Below are 21601 nucleotides of genomic sequence, written 5' to 3'. Positions count from 1 at the left end.
CAACACAACGATTGATTGTGTTGTGGACAGTGTGGAGGGCTATCAAATGATACAACAGGATATAGATGAGTTATAGATTTGGGCAGGGAAAAAGCAATCCAGCCAAGTGTGAGGTGTTGCACTTTGGGAGATGAAAAGTAAGGGGAAAGTGTATAGTTAACTGCAGAACCCTTGACAGCATTGATATAGAGGGCTCTTGGGGCCATGATAAGTCCATAGCTTACTGAAAATGGCCGTGCAAGTAGATAGGGTTGTAAAGAAGGCATATGGCATGCTTGCCTTCATTGGTCAATGCACTGAGTGTAAGGGTAAGGAAGTCATGTTGCAGCTGTATAAAACTTTGGTTAGGCCACACTTGGAGCAATTCTGTGCAATTGCTCCAATTCAGATCGTCCCATTACAGGAAGGATGTGGAGGCTTTGGAAAGGGTCCAGGTTACAAGGAGAGGTTGGACAAATTTGGGTTGTTTTTCCTGGAGCATCGGCAGCTGCGGGGAGACCTGATAGAAGTTTATAAAATTATGAGAGGCATAGATAGGGTAGGTAGTCAGAGTCTTTTCCCCCAGGGTGGAAATGTCATATAATTTTAAAGTGAGGGGGAGAGTTTAAAGGAGACATGTGGGGCAAGTTTTGTTTACACATTGGTTGGTGCCTGAAACAGGCTGCTAGGCGGAGTGGTGGAAGCAGATACGATAGTGGCATTTAAGAAGCTATTAGATAAACACATGAATATGCAGGGAATGGAGGGACATGGATCATGTAGAGATAGAAGAGACTTAGTTTAATCTGCATCATGTTCGGTGCAGACATAGTGGCTGAAGGGCCTGTTGCTGTGTTATACCATTCTATCTTCTGTATCTGTCACAAGTGTCCTCCACTTGCATATCCAATCTCCTCTAACACCTGCTCCGTAGAAAACTTCAGGGGCACTAACTGCAGTGAACAAGAAACCTAGCGCAGTAGTGTATGCCTGATCTTAGATGGTGCTGTCAAGATGCGAAATGGGCTCCAAATACTCAGGGAAGAGATGTAAATATTGAACAGAACTTACTCGAGTTGCTGAGCTGTAGCTGAAATGAAAGACCATGGCTTTGAAAATGACAACATTTAATTGTTGAAGGTCAGGTCATTGAGATCTGCTCACTAGACAATAGAGCCAATGGCCAGAGCTTGGCTTTAGCCATAACCTGGAAATAATATCATGACAGACAATGTGTAAGTGAGGAAAAAGAGGGAAACGATGTTAGATACTAGGGTGGGGTGGAACTTGCTAGTTATACACACAGGAACTAGTCACACCTCTGAATAAAGATGTTGCTATAATCTTTAGTTCCAAATGAAGTGAAATTGCAGTCAGCACTGGAGATCATACTTCAATACAAGAGCTTGCAACAATAATGTTTCACTAATTATATTTCAAATTTTTGGATCCTTTGAGTATAATTCTGATAACAATCTGTCAAATAGAAACAAAATAATCAAAGAAAATTGGAAACAGCCGACATTTCTTCCAGATTAACCTAGCTCAATCAACAACTTCTTCCATGTTTTAATTAATTAACAAACAACACAGAATTCTAAAATAAGGAAAACACAGCTTTAAATGTGATGTTGTAATTAGTTTTATTTACACCACAATAGCAAGTTGTCATAATGTGGTACAAAATACTGGACTCCTAATAAAGTCAAAAATGAAGTCTGTACTGTCAAGGAGATACACCATTAGTCAGTCTAAAAGGCTGACCCATTTCAACAGGCAAATGAAGACCATCAAAAGCTACCACAATAAGGCTATCACCAATAAAGTAGGTCCATACAATAATTGATTGTGGCTAAAATACAGAAAATCAGTTTACTGGTACTGATAACAATGGTGGCGTCATTTTGTGTGTGGATAGGTACAAAGAAGGATAAAATATAGTTACAACTTCCATTACTACATACCTGAAATAAAAGATTTTGGGTGAACTAACTTTAAAACTCTTCTCACACTCTTTCCTCCCCTCAAACTGGAAAAGAAAACAAAAGGCGCCTCCACTATGGAGCACAAAATGTAATACACCGTAACGTGATACTTTGCAGTCAATATCAAAACAAAGGAAAGTGAGGCTGTCAGGTAGCCATCACTCCTGCTTCGTAACAACAATATCACCCCCAAAAAAACCTTTCTTTGTAAATATTCATCCACATCGATCACAATACACAACTGCTAAGTGGATTACCGCTACACGATTTATGGTGGCAGAGATAAAGAACAGCTGCGCTGAAAGGTTAATTGTTTATGATCTTAAATACTTAGTCCAGAAAAAAATTGCTTGTCTCAAAAGGGTTGGCCCCAAGACGACACAGGCAGTTAACAGTTTTACAAGTTTTCTTTGCCGTGTTCTTAAAATTTTTATATGCAGATTATGCAATAGTCTATTTGTATGACACAAGTGCTAGATAATTGTTTTTTTGTCAAATTTAAGTATCAATTTATAACAGTATTAAAGAGTGATATTTGAAGATATTTCAATAAAAGAGGCATCTCCTTCTGAGGTTTTCTGTTATGTTCATCAGAAAAAAAATGTCAATCCTCGTCTGCAGATGCCAAGGAAAAAAAAGCAAAACTTGGTAACCTGCCCCAGAAATAACTTGTTGCGAATTGCGTGCATACCTGTACAGAACAAAATGGTATCTTCTGTTTGTGGCACATGCAAGCTCACTGACTCCCCTTAAATGAAAAAAGATCAATGCCCCTTAAAAGAAAAACAAACAATGGGCCCTTTAAAAACAATGTTTAAATTCACCTTATCAAAAGAAGGAATGAATACTTAACTCCACTTATTTAAAGGAATGTTTAACATCAAGAGTAGATGCAAACAGTTTCTTAAAAGTCACAGAATTGATGTGTTAATTGCTTTGCAATCAAACATACATAATCCTATAGAAAGTGTGGAACACTATCTTAAAGATTACAGCTGGTTATATTTTATGTTGTGTAAATCTGTTTTAAAACAAAAATACAGTAGTGCCCTTATTCAGTGTTGCCAAACATCTCGCACACGCACACATGCTCCACATACTCCTCACAGCGCTAAATTCATTAAGCTTCAAGCAACCATTACAAAAAGGAGGAATGAAAACCATTTACTCAGAGAAAAAAGTTACTAGTTAATGACCCCCATGTCAGTTGTCCCATAAATTCCGGAGTGAGCGTGCTTGTGTACATTAACAGATGGCAGGACAGTGTGCCTTCTCCCACACTCCAGCGGTAATGCTGTTTTACAGCGCAAGCTTCAATCAGCATTAGTCACATTCTGGGGCCAACCCAAGCACCTGCAGAATGGAATCAACCATGGGCCCAGGGCCAAGCACTTCCCACCCCTGTCAATAGCTGATAAGCACAGCTCCTGACCACAATGTAAAAACAATCAGTCCTTCAACAAAAAAAAATCACTCTTCCTTCTTGGTTTCAGAGTGGAGCAACTGAAAACCTTAATGCTAATTCCCCCTTAGCAAATGGCAGCCTTCTGCAGTGCAACCAGTTACAAATATCAAATATAGTATCACTGTAGTATTACTCATATTTAAATGGGTATGATATCACCTTGCAATACTATTCTTACAAGACTTCATTTATAAATCTACTTATAACAGAACATATAGTAATATACACCAACTGGAATTGTTACACAAAGTTTGAACAAGATCCCTCACTCAAAGTACATCCTCCTGAAAATGTCCAGTACACTTCTTTAAGCCATCAGAAAGCTATGTTCCATGTGGGGGGAAAAAAAGTACAGAAGATTAAAATTAGACTGGAACCAAGGAGTAATCACAAAAAAGTTTTAAAAAAAAGAATTTCATCAAAATACCAGTGGGTAAAGTAACTGGAATTCTCACCAAAAAGTAATAAAAAAAACAAGTTATTAGGTCTTATGAAACATGATTTAAAAACTTGTAAGGATCTCTTTATATAAAAAGTAGATATTATTTTGTTAAATGGTTTACCAGGAGTAAAAATGAACACAAATAAAAAAAATGCAATGGTTAAGGTAGTTGCCAAGTCTGACCACAAACATTCATAGTGAGGTGCTCCTCTAAGTGTCCACAATCCATCTTCTCTCATCTTCAGTAAAAGCCATCATTTCTCCTGTAAGTGCCCACATAATAAAATCAAACTTGGTCTGTTAAGAAAACATTTGTACATGATTATCTCCTGTACTATTAACAAATTACCTGGTCTTTTTGTCAAAAAACCCTCTTATTGTCTAATGGATAACAGATTATTATTGGTTTATGTTTTCAGTTTCTATTAGAAATGAGGACCACAGAAGTGGAAGTTGGAAAAAAAAAAGTCCTGTATCATGCTTTTGATTAACATTCCAATCTTTAAACATGTTTATCTGTTGCAAGTCAACCTAACACATGCTTTGTTATTGGTTGATTCCCTATACTACTCAGTGTTATATAAACCCAGCATAATAAGTAAAGCAGGTTTTAATGATAACCTGACAATTTTCAACAGTATAATCTGCCACTCTGGACTGGCAACTACCTTAAAATAGGCTAGGTTTTGTTTGGAAAAAACAGCAAAAATGGTACTCCAACTAGGTATGAAAATCCAGCTAGTGACTGGACCTTTTTTGCACGCATGCCAGGAAAGAGGCTTCACCACCGTCTTTTCCACATCACAACAGTGGAGGAATTATTTCCACACTTTTAAGGCATTGCTCCCCAAGTCAAAAGTCAGCAACCATCTGTTGTTAAAAAGGCACAAACGCTCATGTCTTCAAAGGGCTTCTTAGAAAATACCCCATGCTTCTCTTCCATTCTTGTATAGTCTTTCTTGCCACACTGTAATGTTCTTCGAATTATTACTGTATGCCACTTGGTTTTGTTGAGATTACAATCAATGCATCTGGACTCATAGATGGCATGAACTCCTTCGTTAAAGGACAAGAACAATAGAAACAGTGGTTGACTGCCTGAGACAGGAGAACTTTTGAGTAGGTAAACTCAGAGCAGAGCTTTTGAGATTACACCTCCTTGGTGACTCTGCCAAAGTAAATGCTGGCTGTCCCACAAACCTGTTTCAGGAATGGACAGAGGTAAAAAAATCTTTACTTTTTGTTTATTGCCAGCATTTTGCCCAGTTGTCCTTGTATTCTGGAAGAACACCACAGCAGGACACAGGAGATACAGAATGAAGTCTGGCAGAGTTAGAGAAATAAAGATATTGTGTGCAAAAGAGAGAACTCCAGCTGGCAACTACATTGGTGGCTCTTCCTCCATGGGTTCATCATCTGGCCTGCAGGAAAAGAAAATACACAAGTAACTTAAACAGAAAAGACAAAGGCTTCTTAGTCATGGTTCTGAACAGGCCCATACACACTCACATGTTTGTCACAACGAGTATTATTTTTCAAGGAGGCTAACCCTATCTCCCAGCTAGCAACACAGAAACATGTTTTGTTTACAGTGTCAAGAGTGAGATATTCCTTCCTGTCTCACCTCTTCTCAGCATCAGGTCCTTGTTTAACTCCCATTGACAACGAGGCCATAGCTGTCACTGTGTCAGCTTCTTCCTTGTCGCACTTTTGGGCCTCTATCAGTGAGTAGCCGACTGTGGAGGATAATCGCTGGAGCGACTTCCAGTATTTACCTAAGGATAAATAAAATGTCAATCAGTACGGACAGGCTGCCAGCAAAGACATAAAATCAAGAATGTTTTGTTACTTTAAACGTGCTAATACTATTTAAGTAGCACAGTCTATCATATAAACAAGCTCAGTGTTTATCGGTTCATTCCACAAATTATAATCATAGAATTACATTTTTGGAACTGTGCATTTTAACTGAAAGGAAGATTTTACAGAAATATTTGAGCAGGCTTTTTAATCCTGAAACTGCATTTGTTCAGGAGCATAAAAAGTGCCCTCTAGTGGAGATGATGATACTTTACCTTGTAATTTTTTTTATTAAAGCAGGCTAACATTTAAAGTCCTTCTGAGACTATTTGTAAATGCTTTGGTTGGTTTCATTTCATGAATATAACATTTCTTTTCTCCACTGTAGATTTTTCCATACAAAAAAAAAGCAATCTTAGATGTACTGCCTGCAGCTAATTGAACAACCAATTAAAGTCCATTTTATAGGCTACTTAAATTAAGGATGCTGAAATTTCATTCATTGATTATCCCAAAATAAGTTACTGCGGTTGCTGTACAAATTAAATACCCAAAGCAATTTAACCATTAACACAAATGGGTCCTGAAAACTGAAATTATATCCAAAAGACTTTTGACTTATTTATTTCATTCAAATAATTAAATTCTGTATTTGTAACCTGTGATTGTTTCCAAAGCAAGACCTATAAATATTTGAAGAAATATAGATTTGGGGGTAAACTAATTTCAACCATTTTTGCATCACAGATTCAAGGCATTTGTTATTTCTTTAAAACTTCTATTAATTAAAATACTTAAAGAATACAAGAAATTAAAAAATGGTAATTTATTCTGCCATTTTAGCTCTAGAGGGCAGTTATATGACTACACGCTACTAATGTCACACGATATGGAGTATTAAGAAATGATAAGACAAGGAGATCAGTGTGGATTGATCAGTTTTCTTCCCCAACTCCTCTGAAGGAATCTCGGCAAGAGGTTTAACTACACAGCCAGCAGCCAAGTTCACAGAATCCACAAAGATCATGGCAGTAAATCACTTGAACATATACAGTCACATGTAACTGTAACTCAAGTTAACGGCACTTAAGGATGGTTAATAAAATTATTGCTATGTTTTATTTTTCAAACATGATACAAAAATGCTATTGTTCAAGAACATTTATGCATTTGTTATAAAAGATTTAGAGTATGTCAAACTTCAGATGTTCAGACAATACTCAAAGACCTTCTTGGATGCTCATACAAAGAAATCCCTTGAAAAATTATGTCCTGGCTCAAAGGGTTGAGAACAATCTCAATAGGACACTGAAGGTAGAGAGGGAAAGGCTGGGGCTCATTATTCTTCCCATCTTACAGAGAAAGAGTCTGCTGCCAGATGCTTTATGTATACCAATATTCAGTGACAGTACATGACATCATTATATTTAATCTGAGTTTTTTTTCCTTCTGAGTAAAAGGAAAGCTTTGAAGTTCAACAGAAGTGCATTTGAGCCACTAAATCAAATATCATAAAAGTTAGTTAATTCAATGCAGTCACTGTAATGGATACAACATCAGAAAATTGTAGTTCTGCTGCTTTACACACTCACTCTGTATTTCGATTACATTCTCAATGGAGCGAACAGCATTCGGATTTGGCCTTTGCTGCAATACATCTTGTGAAAATGGCTCAAGCTGAAAAAGAAATCAAAACAAACAATTAACTCTAATGAAAAATGAAAAACCTTTTGTTACTTTCTATTAATAAAGCTATAAAATATGTTAGGCAATCTGGTGCTCAAAGTTAGAGAGATATGGTAGGCATAAAACTCATCTGAGAAATTCCAGTTTCTGGATTCAAAATGTTTGTTTAGGAGAGAAAAACAGGGCAAATGACAAATATATCCAGGGTCAAGACAATTTAACTTTGAAAAATGTCTGCTTCAGGTTTAACCTATTAAAAAGTTCAGGGGTGAGATGGCCAAGGCTCCATCCCAAACAATCACCTTTTAAAGAATCAAACACAATCCACTTTGGAATACAGAACCTAGTTGTTTCCTGATTAAAGCTATGCTGCACACATAGTATCTAACATCACATTGCACTTTACAAGTTAGTGACAAGGTATCAGGTTTTATGCAGACACTATAGAGTTTTTTTTCAGCACTCTGCTGTATATGGTAACATTTGTGTATTTTAAATAATATGTCAAATCTGGTTTTAAGAGACAAAGCAAGGATGTATAACAAGAGGCAACTGCTTATTATACACTGCTGCTCTCATGACTGGCAACGCTACCACATATATTCCTTTTTTTGTATTCTTTTCCTCTATTGTGATCTACATATGCATTTAGGAAAGTAAATTGTAATTTCAAGACTATGCTGACCACTGAGTTCCTCTGGCAGATTGTTTGTTACCCTAGATTTCAGCATCTGAAGTCTCTTGTGTCTCCATTTCAAGACTATATTTTGGTTTTATAAAATGTGCCTAAGTCATAACATCAAATAGGATAAGATTCATGCATTAATAGATCTTAGCATGTCATTATTATCCAATACAATACAAAATCAAATTAGTTAATTGTCCACGTTGAAAGACAATTAGTCTTTTCACTGCTGCAATCTTTTTGCTAATAACACAAAAAAATCTGGAAGAAATAACTTCCTATTATTCCACCATAAACTGAAGAAAACCAGGAGCACATAACTGAGCGAATAAGTAACAACCTTAAAAAATTTAAACTACAGGATGGATTGATGTAATTCAATTCTTTGTGTTGATGATTTTGGTTCCTCCAAAACCATTAATGTCCAAGAGTAAGTATTAAAATTTAGATTTGCTCTGGGACAATTGACCACTCATTGAACTTAGAGCAATTCCAGAGAGTCATAAGGATGGATATAATTCAGGGGAAACTGATTCAGCTTTCCATCAGTGACACTGAGCTTAAAAAAAGGCATGAAATTATCACACACAAAAAAAGTTGTAGAATTCTAGGGTAGACAATACTTGAATAAAAACTTTTCAGTCTGGGATCAAATCCAAGTGACTCTCCATTAACTAGGGAGGAGAGTGGAAGGAATAAGGTCAGACTTTTCTTCCCTTTTGTTAAGTAAGCTAGCCTGAATCAAAGGCAAGATTTTATCAGAATATTGGAGGATTAAAATGTTTTCACTTAGTTGATGAGGTTCTTCAATGTGCAATTTTCAGTTAAAACAAGATTTCAGAGATATGAAAAGCAAATTCAAATCTTCCTTGCCAACTTGCATTTTGAGCTCTTGTGTACAACACACTTGAAGTAGAATTTTTACTCCTCTCCTAATATTTTGATAGGAAATCAACTGCTAACTTCATGCACGTGACCACAGTTTTTGGAAGGGAATTTTTTTTTGCAGAACTTATCAAAGCATGTCATCATCCCACTGGCTTATTTGTACTTTATCACAAAATGTTGATCATCTCAGAATTATTTTCCATCTCAGTTTCATCTCACAAACTAGAGAAGGAAAGGAGTCAATCAAATAGGCCATCTGTTTTACTTGAAATACAAAATTCTCTCTAAAAGTTATCAAAGAAATCTATAAAACATCATATTTCTTTTATAATTGATGAGTAATTTCAGGCAGAGGCATTAGCTCTCTCGAACTGTTCATGCACTGACAGTACACCATCCGAGAGGATCATGAAATTTACAACAAAATATATTCACTTTTCTGGTGGCAATAAACATGCCATCTGGTAGTGTGTGTGTGGCGCGTGGTGTGCTCCTGTTTCTGGGCTGAGTTCTAGCTGAAATTATGATGCCATTAAATTCTAGTGGATATTTGAACCAGTAAATTATTTGTCATAATCGATCTCCAAAATGATTCTGGAACTAATCCAAAGGAAATAGAAATAGGTACTTTTTCCTTCTTCCCTCCTTCTGTTAAAAAGAAAACTAGAAAAGAAAATCATAATTAAAATCAGAATTTACACAGCTCAGCAACTGATCTGGTAGAATATATGGAAATACAAGTGTCTGAAAAACAAACATCAAAGAGTTAAACACAATCTTTTATGATTAATTTTCCTTCTGTTGCAGGATTACATTTTTTTTCCCCACATGAAAGCCCCTACAATGCCAAAATTTCATTGTAAAGGAATTCAAAATTTAAACAAGAAGCTGTTGGTTCCAAAATGTTCTGCACATGCCTTCCTGTGCCAGGAGGAAATAATGTGCATTAGTAACTATGAAAAAGATATGGTATACTTTACAGTCTGTAGCGAGATACTTTGTAATCTAACAGTGGCATGATCAAATAGTTGCCTGATGGTTGTTTTGATCTAACCCCTCTTGAAATACTGCATTTAATCCATCAAAAAACAATTTGTTTCCTTTTAACTAAGAAGAATTATTAGCAGAGGATTTAGAAGCCAAGACTTGTATCATCTCCCTTTTGGTTGCAGAAAATAAAACTGAAGAGTTAAACTGAAACATAAGTACTCTCTCCACTGTTGTTTATTTGGTGAGAGAGTTTGAAAAAGAAGTGAACAAATGCTGCAAAGCATACAAACATTGACTTGTTCAAAAGACATGGTGTAGCTTACAAACATCTTGTTCAAACACTTCATGCCACTGCCAGGAATAGCAAGTAGTATTCATCAGGGTCATAATAATAATAATAATAATTTCTTCTCGGCATTTCTGTTTTACAAGGGCCTGACTTCTGCTGGGGTCAAGGAAATTCCAGTTAACATTTCATCACACTTTTCCCACATGCCAATTTCATCAATTTTCTATGGTCCCAGCTGCAGCACGTATCTATACACGTGTGCTGACTTCTACTGACATTCTTCCATTTTACAAGCAGACACCAGGACTAATGCTTGAAATTCCAACACTTTCACCACTGAATTGTGGCAGTTTGACAAAGCCAAATGTCTGATTTCCTTCTTCCTCCCCCTCCTCTCCTTTAGCACTAGTCAGGATATTCAGCAGTCAGTGAAAGACCTTTGTACAATTTACAAAATGCCAAAACAGCTTTAATGTTTCTAAGAATCGGCAGTGAATATTAACTAAGTCTACAGATCATAAATGAAGCCACTTGTCAAGTACAGTGATAGAGGCCTGTGCAAATTTGGAACTCTCCAGCTATCACACAAGCATAGTTTAGTACTTATTGGAGCTGTATTTCTCTACTCATTTCTTTTTATCTTACATTTCTGTGTTTAGTAAACTTCCATTATAGTTTGTATCCCAGTTTAGCAGATTGTTACACAGTCCAAACTGTGATACTGCAGGCCCCATCTATGCATATAGAGGTCACACATTTCATTGAATTTGGGAGACACATGGGGCATGTGTTTTGCCAACTGTGTAGTCTCACTGGCTTCCTCTTGTTTGTCTGTCTTCGTAATTCTGATTAATCTGACAAATTTCATTACATGTCTAACACATTTTCATTAGGAATTCTTCAATCTCCTACTGAGGCAGGAGCTGACATGGCCAGTATCAAAATTCTCATGACAATGCCTGGTTAAACTCAATTATGTTGGGAAAAGGCAAGGATCAGGGGCTGGAATTCCAGCTACCAATTGCAGTGGAAAGATTGACTCATTGGAAGGTGGGGAAAGCCAAGACCAACATTTGTACATTTATTGGCAGGCCTCTCACTCAGATGCTGTCAAGGATGAACCCTAATTTGAAAACATTCTGGAGCTTTGTGCACAGTTGGTGTGCAGGTTCCTAGCTCACTGGTCCTTGCTTCATGAGTTCTTCAAACTATCAAACTGGAGTCAGGGTAGGACAATTACAACCAGGATGAGATACTCATTCCCATGGCATTTGTAATCCTCTATGATCACTTTCAGGTGTGGTTACGTAGGGGAGTAGGTGAAATATAATTATTAGCTTGCTAAATGATTTTCCCCCCCCAAAAAATACATTTTCAGCTGACTGGAAGGAATGGTTTACAAAAAATGTACCTTCAAAACCACTTTGCTTGTATTTGCATTAGTTGTGACAAAATGCATATAATCTAGTCACACAAGAGAAAAGATAACAGACTTTTAGCAATGTAATGGGTTGGAATCCTGCTGGCTGTGGCTGGTTATTCCAAAGATACCACTAACATTCAGCTCTTCTTGTGCAAGTCCCAGACTTGGACAGGTCCATTCTATCATTATACTCCACATGGTCTTATTAGGATTCCCTAAACTTAGACTGAGAATCTGTCTCTGAGACCTTGGGAAGGATCAAAGATCCCATTTATTTCAATGGGGATTCTTAGTCTGAAGAACGAGGAAGGAGTTTTATTATTTTACTTAAGCTTAATATTTCTATTGATTACTAAATCTTTAATGTTCTTAATTAACTTTATTTTTTCAATTATTAGAAAGTTATTCCCTTATCTTTTGACAGTTTTTATACATTTGAAACTGTGACAGGAGTTAATATTTTACCCAGCTTTGCATTCTATCAAATGCTGTCACAGTTCTTTGGGAAATGAGCCCAAGCACCGTGCTGCCCGTGGTCCATTCACCACTGATGCCTCGCCTGTCTTCCTGCTGGACTGCTGGGTATGAAAAGTAAGTGAGATCTGCGCAATTTGTGGTGCGTGGGCACTGTGCGTAATGATTCTGTGCAGCAGGCCTAGATCAGTACATTCCATACATTGAATGGTACATGCACACATCATCACTTGTAACTTTCTCAAACCACCGCAGTCAAGTATATCTTATCAATTTAGAAATACGTTTTACAGAGCTTGAACAGTTTGGACTGCACTCGCCATTTTACACATCCAGGTGCATCAGTGATCATTTGCCCCACTACAGTATACATCTATCCACAAGCACAATTATGCACAGACTGAACTGCTTTTGGATGGCTTGAAGTCCAGCTGTTAATGATAACATCAGAGAAATGTTTAAAGAAAAATATAGTTCTTCAATAATATTGAATGCTACTTAAATGGATACACAAACAGAAATTAAATATGAACTCTAAATGATAAACAATGCTCAGCTTAAGTGGTTGTATGCAATACTTTTCAAAGCTGACACAGACGTAGTTGAGCATCTGGTTGCACATCTATGTAAACTTGCTGTTGAACGTTATGTAATAGCATGCTGAAGAGAACAAACGTGACATGTTCTCTACAAATGAAAAGTAGAGATAGGGTAAGAGATAAAGGAAGCAAATCAGCTGGGAGAAGAGAAAGGGTATTTAAAGTTTTCTAGGATTATGTTACTAAAGTGGTAATGGTATACTTTGCTGTAGAGTTCTTTTGTATTGAGCTTGATAGAGTTCCCAAACTGCTAGCTGAACTAATAAAGCGCTTAGCAGTGGCTTTGATGAAATAAGAAACATTATAATTTTTAATGTGGTCATATCATGAAGTGCCAGACACTGACCACAAGTTATGTTGTGTAGCAAGACTCAAGAAAAATATAGAGAATAAGCTAGAATAACAAAAAAACACGACTAGATTACAGAAATAAACCGAGATAGTCTTAAACTAAAATGATCATCACTTACCTCTGCTGTGCGATGACATCAACAACCAGAAGGAGAATTTCAGAACAAAACGTTTGCAACACAAGTAGGTACATATTTATCTTGTTTGATACTTGGACACAATGTATTGCAGAGTGGTAGCTCACACGTGTGAGCCCATATGCTACGTACCCAATCTTAGCTAGAATACTGCAGAATGAGTGGAGGACAGGCATTCCCCAAAATAATAATCACTGAGTAAATAATTTCAGGTTTGCATTTCTAGAAGTAAATGGTATAGAAATATAAAGAAATAGGGGAAAAATCTGTATTTTTTTTAAAAAAGGGAGCCTCAGCCTTTCTAAGATGAAAGGAAAACGTTTGAGCAATATAACAGTTTATCTTAAACAAATGCAACACTTCAAACAGGATATATTCACACAACTGCTTTAGGTCTTTCCCCAGTTCATTGTTGCAATCGGTCATTGCAATTATTTAATCTGCATTACTGATGAACTGGTCTTGTGGAATTATATTTCTTTTGGAAGTCTGCCCTCATCTCATTCATAATCTGCAGCTAAAGGCGCACCTGTGAGTTCTTGAACTTGTCAGCTTATAATGTGCATTGATGTTTTACCTCATTTCCAAGTAAAGCAGAAACACATGCTTCTGAGGCATCGCAAATGGCAGTGAGATCGTGGCCCCCTTCCAGGGCTAGCACGACACGGCCTCCAGCCAGACCCATCAGCTGTTTGGTAAGGTAGCCAAAACCTGTGTCAGGAAAGAGGAAATGCAAGAGAAGTCAAAGGTCAGAAGCCTACTTTGACTCTTGGCGAACGATCAAAGATTCCAAGTATTACATCATATTTGAAATGGCCACCAGGGATTACTGGGACTAAATGTATAATATAAGCCAGGTTTAATTTCAATAAATACAATTTACTATTTCAGTTCAGCCCTTTTTGATCTTCTGTTTAATATATGCAATTTTGTGATAAATGTTTTAAATTTCCTAAAGTGGCACGCCATCTACTTCCTAAGCACCCCCCCCAAAAAAAAATGCCCACTTCTTATTTTCACACAGGCAAACGGAAAATATAAATAATATTTTAGAAATGCGTAAGATTTTTACTCATAAAAACATATTCTTACCATTCCAACTCATATTCTAAAATGTATGGTTGATTATGATTTTTTTGAACAAAGACATTTTACAGCTCAACCAATAAAGCCCCTAGCTTCTCTGAAGGATTTAAAGATCCTTTTGAAGATTAGTGTTCATATGTTTCTTCCCTCCCCCTCAGAGCTGGAAAATGTGGGTCATTTACTCTCACTAATTTGGCTGTCAAAAGTTTGAGTTCTTTTTTTTTTACTTTCTAATTAAACCACCTACTTTAAATAAAATGATAATTTCATTCATCACACAAGCAAACTTACATTTAGCAGAGACTTTGTAGCCTCCAAGAGGGGCTGGATGTCCTTCCACTGCATCAAATCCAGAGGATACAAGTACCATGTCAGGAGCAAACTCATTAGCAATGGGCATCACCACTGTCCTGTAACAAAAGACAAACTTAATCCTGCTTCAGACTCTGTCATTAACAAAAAATTTATTTTCATGGTACACTCAATTTTTTGAAACGCTGCCTCAAATTATGTTGGATCAGCAATGAAGGTAATGGAGATCATTTATTTTTGTTCACAGTACTTGAGAATTTGCAAAGGGAGAAAAACGCTGGTTTTACTATTTTTGTATCTAATCTGTCATGGTAATAGATATGTTTTTAGATGTCATGAAGGTGCAACAGGTAAACTCCTTCACCCTCATTAAACTGAAAATGTGTGACTAGAGTGTGAGAATGCAATTCAATAGTTAACTCTACTAGGATGCCAAGCTAAGCTGGATCAAGATTGGTTGTAATAGAGGTTGATGCACCACAGCAAAATGACTGAATCCATGTTTGCTGACGAGTCTACAGCACGAGACCAAACAGGGCATGCATGAAATGGTTTCAATAAACTATTCTGCTTTTACTGTTTGTGATGGGAGAAGCAACACCTAAATCTGAGAACCCATCACAGTAGTGCAACTAGTAGAGCTTCAGCAACTGGGGTTGAATCTAGACCTCCACTGCTGTCTCAATGGAGTTTGCACGTTCTCCCTGTGACCATGTGCGTTTCCCCTGGTGCTCTGGTTTCCTCCCACATCTCAAAGATGTGTATTGATAGGTTATGTGGCCACTGTAAATTGTCTGTACTGTGCAGGCGAATAAGTGGTAGAATTTGGAGGGAGTTGACCGGAATATGGGAAGAATAAAACAGGACTGATCTAGTGGGCTGAAGAGCCTCTTTCCATGTCTCTATGATTATGTAATTTGAATCTTAAATTGAGTATCATAGAAATAAAAAAGATAAATATCTTCAGAAGATTACACACTGGGAATTTTTATGCTGCATTGGTGTGCCAAATTAGGTTTTTCAGTACACCAACTCTGCACTAATCCATATAACACCTAATCCAATCCCACTCTCCTGTTTTCTCCATATTCAGTTAACATTGAACTTTGCCAACAACATGAAACCAAAGCTACACAAGCTACATACAACATTGCAACCACTGCCAAAAGGTTTAAATCAGTTGATGTTCCTTCTCCAATTATTCAGTATTTTGAATTAAATACAAGCAAACTAAATGAGAAGTTAAGTCTTGACACCATCCCAAAACATGGTAATATAATTGGAAAATAGATTTGTAAAAAGACAATGGAAATAATTGAGACCATTTTCCATGATGTTGAGAGATTGACATTTTACAATTTAGGGGGAAGAAAATCTATACATTTTCACACGTCACCTATAGATTACAGTGAAGCCACTTAAATCATAAGGAAACCAATCTTCTGCATGCTGGACTTTTCATTAGCTACAATGAAAGACTGCTGCTACATGATTCCATGATTCCAAACATACATGATTCCAAACAAATTATGACTATTTCCATCAGGCTTACTTTCCAGTGGTGTAAAACAGATTTAAATCAATCTACAGCAACTAAGTCACACAACGGTTTGCTTTAGTGACAGCATTTCTCATATAACAAATGGACATCTAGTTGGTAGTACACAATTAAGTTCCTTTATTGAGTTCATGATCCCCTCACCATACAACTGTTATGGGACTAAGTAGAGACACAGAAGATTCTGCAGATGCTGGAATCTGGAGCAACACACACAAAATGCTGGAGAAACTCAGTAGGTCAGGCAGCATCCATGGAGGGAAATAAACAGTCGACATTTCAGGTCAAGACCCTTCATCAAGACTGGAAAGGAAGAGGGCAGAAGGCAGAATAAGAAGGTAGGGGGAGGAGCACAGGCCGGCAGGTGATAGGTGAGTCCAGGTAGGTGGGGGAGGGGTGAATGAGGCAAAGAGTTGAAGGAGGAGGAATCCAGTAGGAGAGGGCAATAGACCATGGAAAACCCCTAGTAGACCCCCGACCTTCTTGTTCTAGCTTCCATCCTCTTCCTTTCCAGTCCTGATGAAGTGTCTTAACCTGAAATGTTGACTGTTTATTTCCCTTCATAGATGCTGCCTGACCTGTTGAATTCATCCAGCATTTTGAGTGTGTTGTTATGGGGCTAAGTACATCTCTTCCTAAAATACATAGCAGATAACATTAAGAAGTAACTGGACATAAGTGAAAAGAGATTTTTCCCATCCCCAAAAGTTCACGGAGTACAAGTATTAGGAGCTTGCTCCTGCAAATAGAAATGGGTGCCATATTTAAAAACAAAATCAATCAGGCACTATTGAGGCACCTGATCAGTCTTCACTGAAGAACACTACTGAACTGAGTACAAACTGATTTCATCTTTTAAGTTCAGATATATAGGATTTCTAAGGCAGATATTTAAAAAATATTTTCAGTGGGTTTTCTGCTATCAGGACAATGGAAAAGAAGTTCCTACAATGAACTAAGGCGTTAGTGACACTGAGCCTGGAGTATCGTGTAGTTCTGGTTGCCCAGCTAGGTAGGATGTTATTAAGCTGAAAAGGGTGCAGCAGATATTCACAAGGATGTTACCAGGACTGAAGGGTTTGAATTTATGAGGAGACAATGGATAGACTGGGATTTTTTCCCCTGAAGGTTGTTTAATTAGGATTAAGATGGTGCACTGCTAAAACAAAATTTTGCATAATTCAACAGCTAGTTCCATGAACAGGTATACAAATTTTTGCTGAAGAATTCTGATATTACATTTTATCCAACGACGTAAAAAGATTTTGCAAGAACATAACAAGTGAAATTATGTGTCCCTGTACTGTTTTTATGGGATTCAACAGTTTCAGTTGAGAAGGGACAGCATTATTACATGAAGGAAACTGATAGAACATAGATCAGTACAGCACAGGAACAGGCCCCTCGGCCGACCACATCTGCACCAACCATGATGCCAATCTAAACTGATCCCATCTTTGAACAGAATGTAAATTTTTGCTGCAACTTCCATTTGTACTTCACAATACATTTAGCAAACAGATTTTCACTAAATCTAAGATTTTTTTTGAAAGAGATGCTGTCCTCATTGTGTTTGTATTGTGGTAAGAAAGTGAGACCAAAAACTACACTTCATTTATGACACAGTAATTCTGTTGCACACATGGAAGGTGGTTGTTTTGTTTTTAAATGACATGGACAATTCTGCTGTGCATTTACAGAGGAGAAAGTTTGCTAATGTCCTTTTGAAGCACATGGAGTAAATCGAAGATAGAGAGAAACCAACAGTGAACTCATTAAGTAGATGACTTTTAACATATCTGCAGCTTGTCAGGAACTATTTAGTTAAACTCGCTTCTTGATGAGACTTTATGTAGATACTGGAAAAAGTTTACATAATGAAAAAGATTCACAGCCATACAGGTAGTTCAAGGAACAATGGGAGAATTCAAGGTTGAAAAAAATTTCCTCAAATGACCCAGAAGAATAATAAAGCAGCCATGCAAATTGATTAAGCCAATTTATGCCAGGTAATTTGTGGTGAGCGAGTTTGTGTGTGTACAAGATCAAATGGAATGTGTTCAAACAAAAGGCTATTAGAATGAGGTTGGTAACTGTTTTGATTTTTTTATGTTAAAAATATAAAAAATAAAATTTTAGGAAATCCACAAGCTTCCACATAAAATTATTCTCACACTAAAATACTCGTGCAAATCTAGCACAAGCTGCAAATTCTATTTCTGCCAGGGTGGGGTTTCAGTGCAAAGCCGTAGGTACGAATAGTTCTAGTGGCCTTTTCAAATGTACCCTTCATCACTTCTCACTGATGAAGGGTACATTTGAAAAAGCCAATATCATTGTGACTTAATTAAATCATCTCAATGTTGCAGTTTATAATGATGAACATTTAAAAGAAAAATAGTGGAGAAAAGTATTTTCTCCAATTAAAAATGTTGTCGAGATTAAATGTAATTGTTGCTTGTTCAGTCCTCCAACACCAATAACTCCAGCCTTCACATAAACTGCTAAATTCAGAATCAGCTTCCCAAGTTAGAAGCATCTCCTTGTAAACTACACTGTGATAGCAATTGTGGTCATAAATATACTATTCCACTGGGGTGGGTGGCATACAGATATTTAACTACATAAAATTGGGTTAGTGAAAAGAGAAAATAGTTACAACAAAAAGTGAGAAGTCACATTTCCAATAACAAGTTAAAAATAGCACAAGTAGGGATATGTAGCAGGTTCTGTCACTACCTCTTGAGAAGAAACATATACCAGGATAGGGTGGGGATTGATGAAAAACCAGCACAAATATATGAGCTTAAAAATAAATGATGTATATCTTTGGCTATATGATTATACTAGTAACATCAGTCAATGTTAACCCATTAATGTGAGGCATTCAATATCAACATTTTTCACTTTCCACACAAGTATATTCTGGCTTGGAATCTGGGAATCGTTGTCCTCTGCATAAACATTTAGGTATAAAAGTTATACCTTCTGGCCAATGCTGTTTGATTTTGAACCACATCACTAATAATCACACATGTCCAGCATACAAGTGGCAAAGATGAAGATGAAGCCTTTGCAATCATCTGGGCTTGCACTTGAGTTTTGCACCATTGTAGCAGCCAGCCATATCCAATTTGATTCTTACCACAAATTAAGAATGGTTGAGGGTACTTGATATAGCTGAAACTACTAAACTAGACAACAACCTAGCTATAGTGCTGAACACTTCTGTTCCAGTAGAATTACAACTCTGGCACCTACCCGACAATGTGAAAAAATGACCACCCATTCTCCTCTCAATGATCAGCAAAGTGCTGGGAGCTGTTGTTGCTGGTATTACCAAGCAGCACTTACTCACCAATAATCTGCTCATCAATGCTCAGTTTGGGCTTTGCCAGGGCCACATGGCTCCGAGTCTGTCCAAATGTGGACCACAGAGCGGAATTCCAGGGGTGAAGTGGAAGTGGCTGACATCAAACGCTGTACTCGACTCTGGCATAATAGTGTTAAGTAAATCTAAGCATTAAATTCTCAAAAAATGAAGCAGTTGATATCTATATACAACAAAACTCAGACAGCCTTCAGGCACTGCAAATAAGAGGTGAGTTACATTCACCCCATGGGAGGCAGGCAATTAGTGTCTCCTACAGGAAAAAGCTAATCACCCATGCTTGACATTCAATAGCATTATCACTGTCAACAGACCACCATCCACATCCTGGGGCTTACCATGGCTGCAATGAGCATCATTTGACAACCTCACCACCTTGGTAGTCAAGGGCAGCAGGCACACGAGAACAACCTCACCCTCCCCTCCAAGTCACACACCATCCAGACTTGTTCCATCATCTTTGTGGTCTAAATTATAGAACTCCTGTGGAAGGACGTTCACCAAATAAAGTGCAGTGGTTCAGGGTGGCAACTCATCGCCACCCTCTCAAGAGCAATGAGGAAAGACAGCAACACCCACATCATAATCAAGTATATATAAAAAAAACATTTACTCTTTCACACTGTGCTCCAACCTACACAAGGGAACAATGTGTATGTTTGAATGAAGTAAGGTCTTCTATACAAGTATTATCAAAATAATTAACAAGCATTTGTCCCTTGCAGAGGCAAATAAACATTATGGGTTAATTAAAAGATTAGGTTCTGTGCAGAAGTTTTAAAACGTTCTCCCTTTACACCACCTTTTGCTGTGAATTGCTTTACAGTACTTGGTCCAGTCATTGTGGCAGCCGATTATGTTTTGGTCAGTTTGCTGATCTCATTGAAATATTTCTAACAATGCTGCCCATCAAACTGGACCTGTGAAATTACATGGATTTTTTTCCTCAGCATTTTATCCCTGATACTTTTTCTAAAAAAGGAATGATGGGACCTACTAAACAATCTTTTCCTACTGCACTAGTTAAGTACACATCAACTTAAAAACTGAGCTTACAATGCCTTCTGTATGATACTCCAGACATCATTATATTGAAAACTACTTTTGATATGTAGAGAAATGGTTCTCTTAACATTAGCAAAGCCATTTACATACCACTGACTTAAGTAAGATGCACAAGCACTTGGTTGGGTTACATAAAACAAAATGGGGAGGTAAGTATGATATTGAATTGCATCAAAAATCAACTCCAGTACCAAGGAAATAGAAAATTGCTTTGTCAGACGGAAAAAGACGAAAGACACAAAGGAAACTTTATCATGGTGCAGCCCGGTTTTCACAAGCAGGGTATACATTTAACACCATTTGTTTTTCCATTTTGGATTACACCTAACCTTGTCTTTTGGTTAATGGAATTTTTTTTCAGATCAATTTAAGATTGCCCTGGCATCACATAATTTCCTCACAGAAGTTATGTAGCTATCAGCTCCCAACTTTTCCCTTTTGTAGCTCTGTAATGATCTAATAGCTGACTTGAAATTATAACATTTCTTCCAATGTCCCTTAACATGTAGAAGTTTTAAGCCTTACATGGCACAGCACAGTGGTGCACTACATTCTTTCAAATAAATATATCTAGATATCTAAATTAAAAGTTAATTATTTTATGATAGCTCTAAACTGAATGTTTCTCACTTCTTTGTTTATGACAGCATAGTCACATCAGGAAAAACAGAATATCTGAAGACTTAACAGCTTGATGTCATTTATTTTTTAGTATGTTATTAATTTATGATGCAATTCCAACATTTATCCATGAAGATTCATTTTTAAATTGCTCTTTACAAATAAATTAGGAATTTGTCAAAATGTTTGCCTTTCTTCTACAAGGCTCTTTTTTTTGTTCAGGAGTGCAAACTGAATAAAAGTGAATTTGCTGGTGTATATCAGCTTGTAGTTTCCTTTTTTCATGATTCATTTGTTCATAACCCAAATGCTTTCTCTCAGTACCATTAAAGGGTTAAACCACGTATCTATAACCACCATCGAGCGTAAAGTACT

General features: G+C 37.0%; 1 protein-coding gene across 9 annotated transcripts in view; it reads right to left on the bottom strand.

The window, feature by feature from the left end:
* Positions 1 to 1603: 1603 nt before the first annotated feature.
* Positions 1604 to 21601, bottom strand: part of hdac4 (histone deacetylase 4) — a 317998-nt gene continuing 298000 nt past the window's right edge. For all 9 annotated transcript variants that reach the window (XM_052044275.1, XM_052044186.1, XM_052044757.1 and 6 more), the window contains 5 exons: positions 14571 to 14689; positions 13771 to 13904; positions 7264 to 7348; positions 5496 to 5646; positions 1604 to 5292 (listed from right to left, as the gene is read on the bottom strand). In XM_052044275.1, the coding sequence (XP_051900235.1) occupies positions 5253 to 5292; positions 5496 to 5646; positions 7264 to 7348; positions 13771 to 13904; positions 14571 to 14689 (529 nt within the window). In that variant the 3' untranslated portion in view covers positions 1604 to 5252. The remainder of the gene's footprint in view (positions 5293 to 5495; positions 5647 to 7263; positions 7349 to 13770; positions 13905 to 14570; positions 14690 to 21601) is intronic.

This window comes from Pristis pectinata, chromosome 1 (genome assembly GCF_009764475.1).
Source record: "Pristis pectinata isolate sPriPec2 chromosome 1, sPriPec2.1.pri, whole genome shotgun sequence".
NCBI lineage: Eukaryota > Metazoa > Chordata > Chondrichthyes > Rhinopristiformes > Pristidae > Pristis > Pristis pectinata.
Note: the sequence above shows the minus strand (reverse complement) of the source record. Positions and strands in the feature narration are given on the sequence as shown.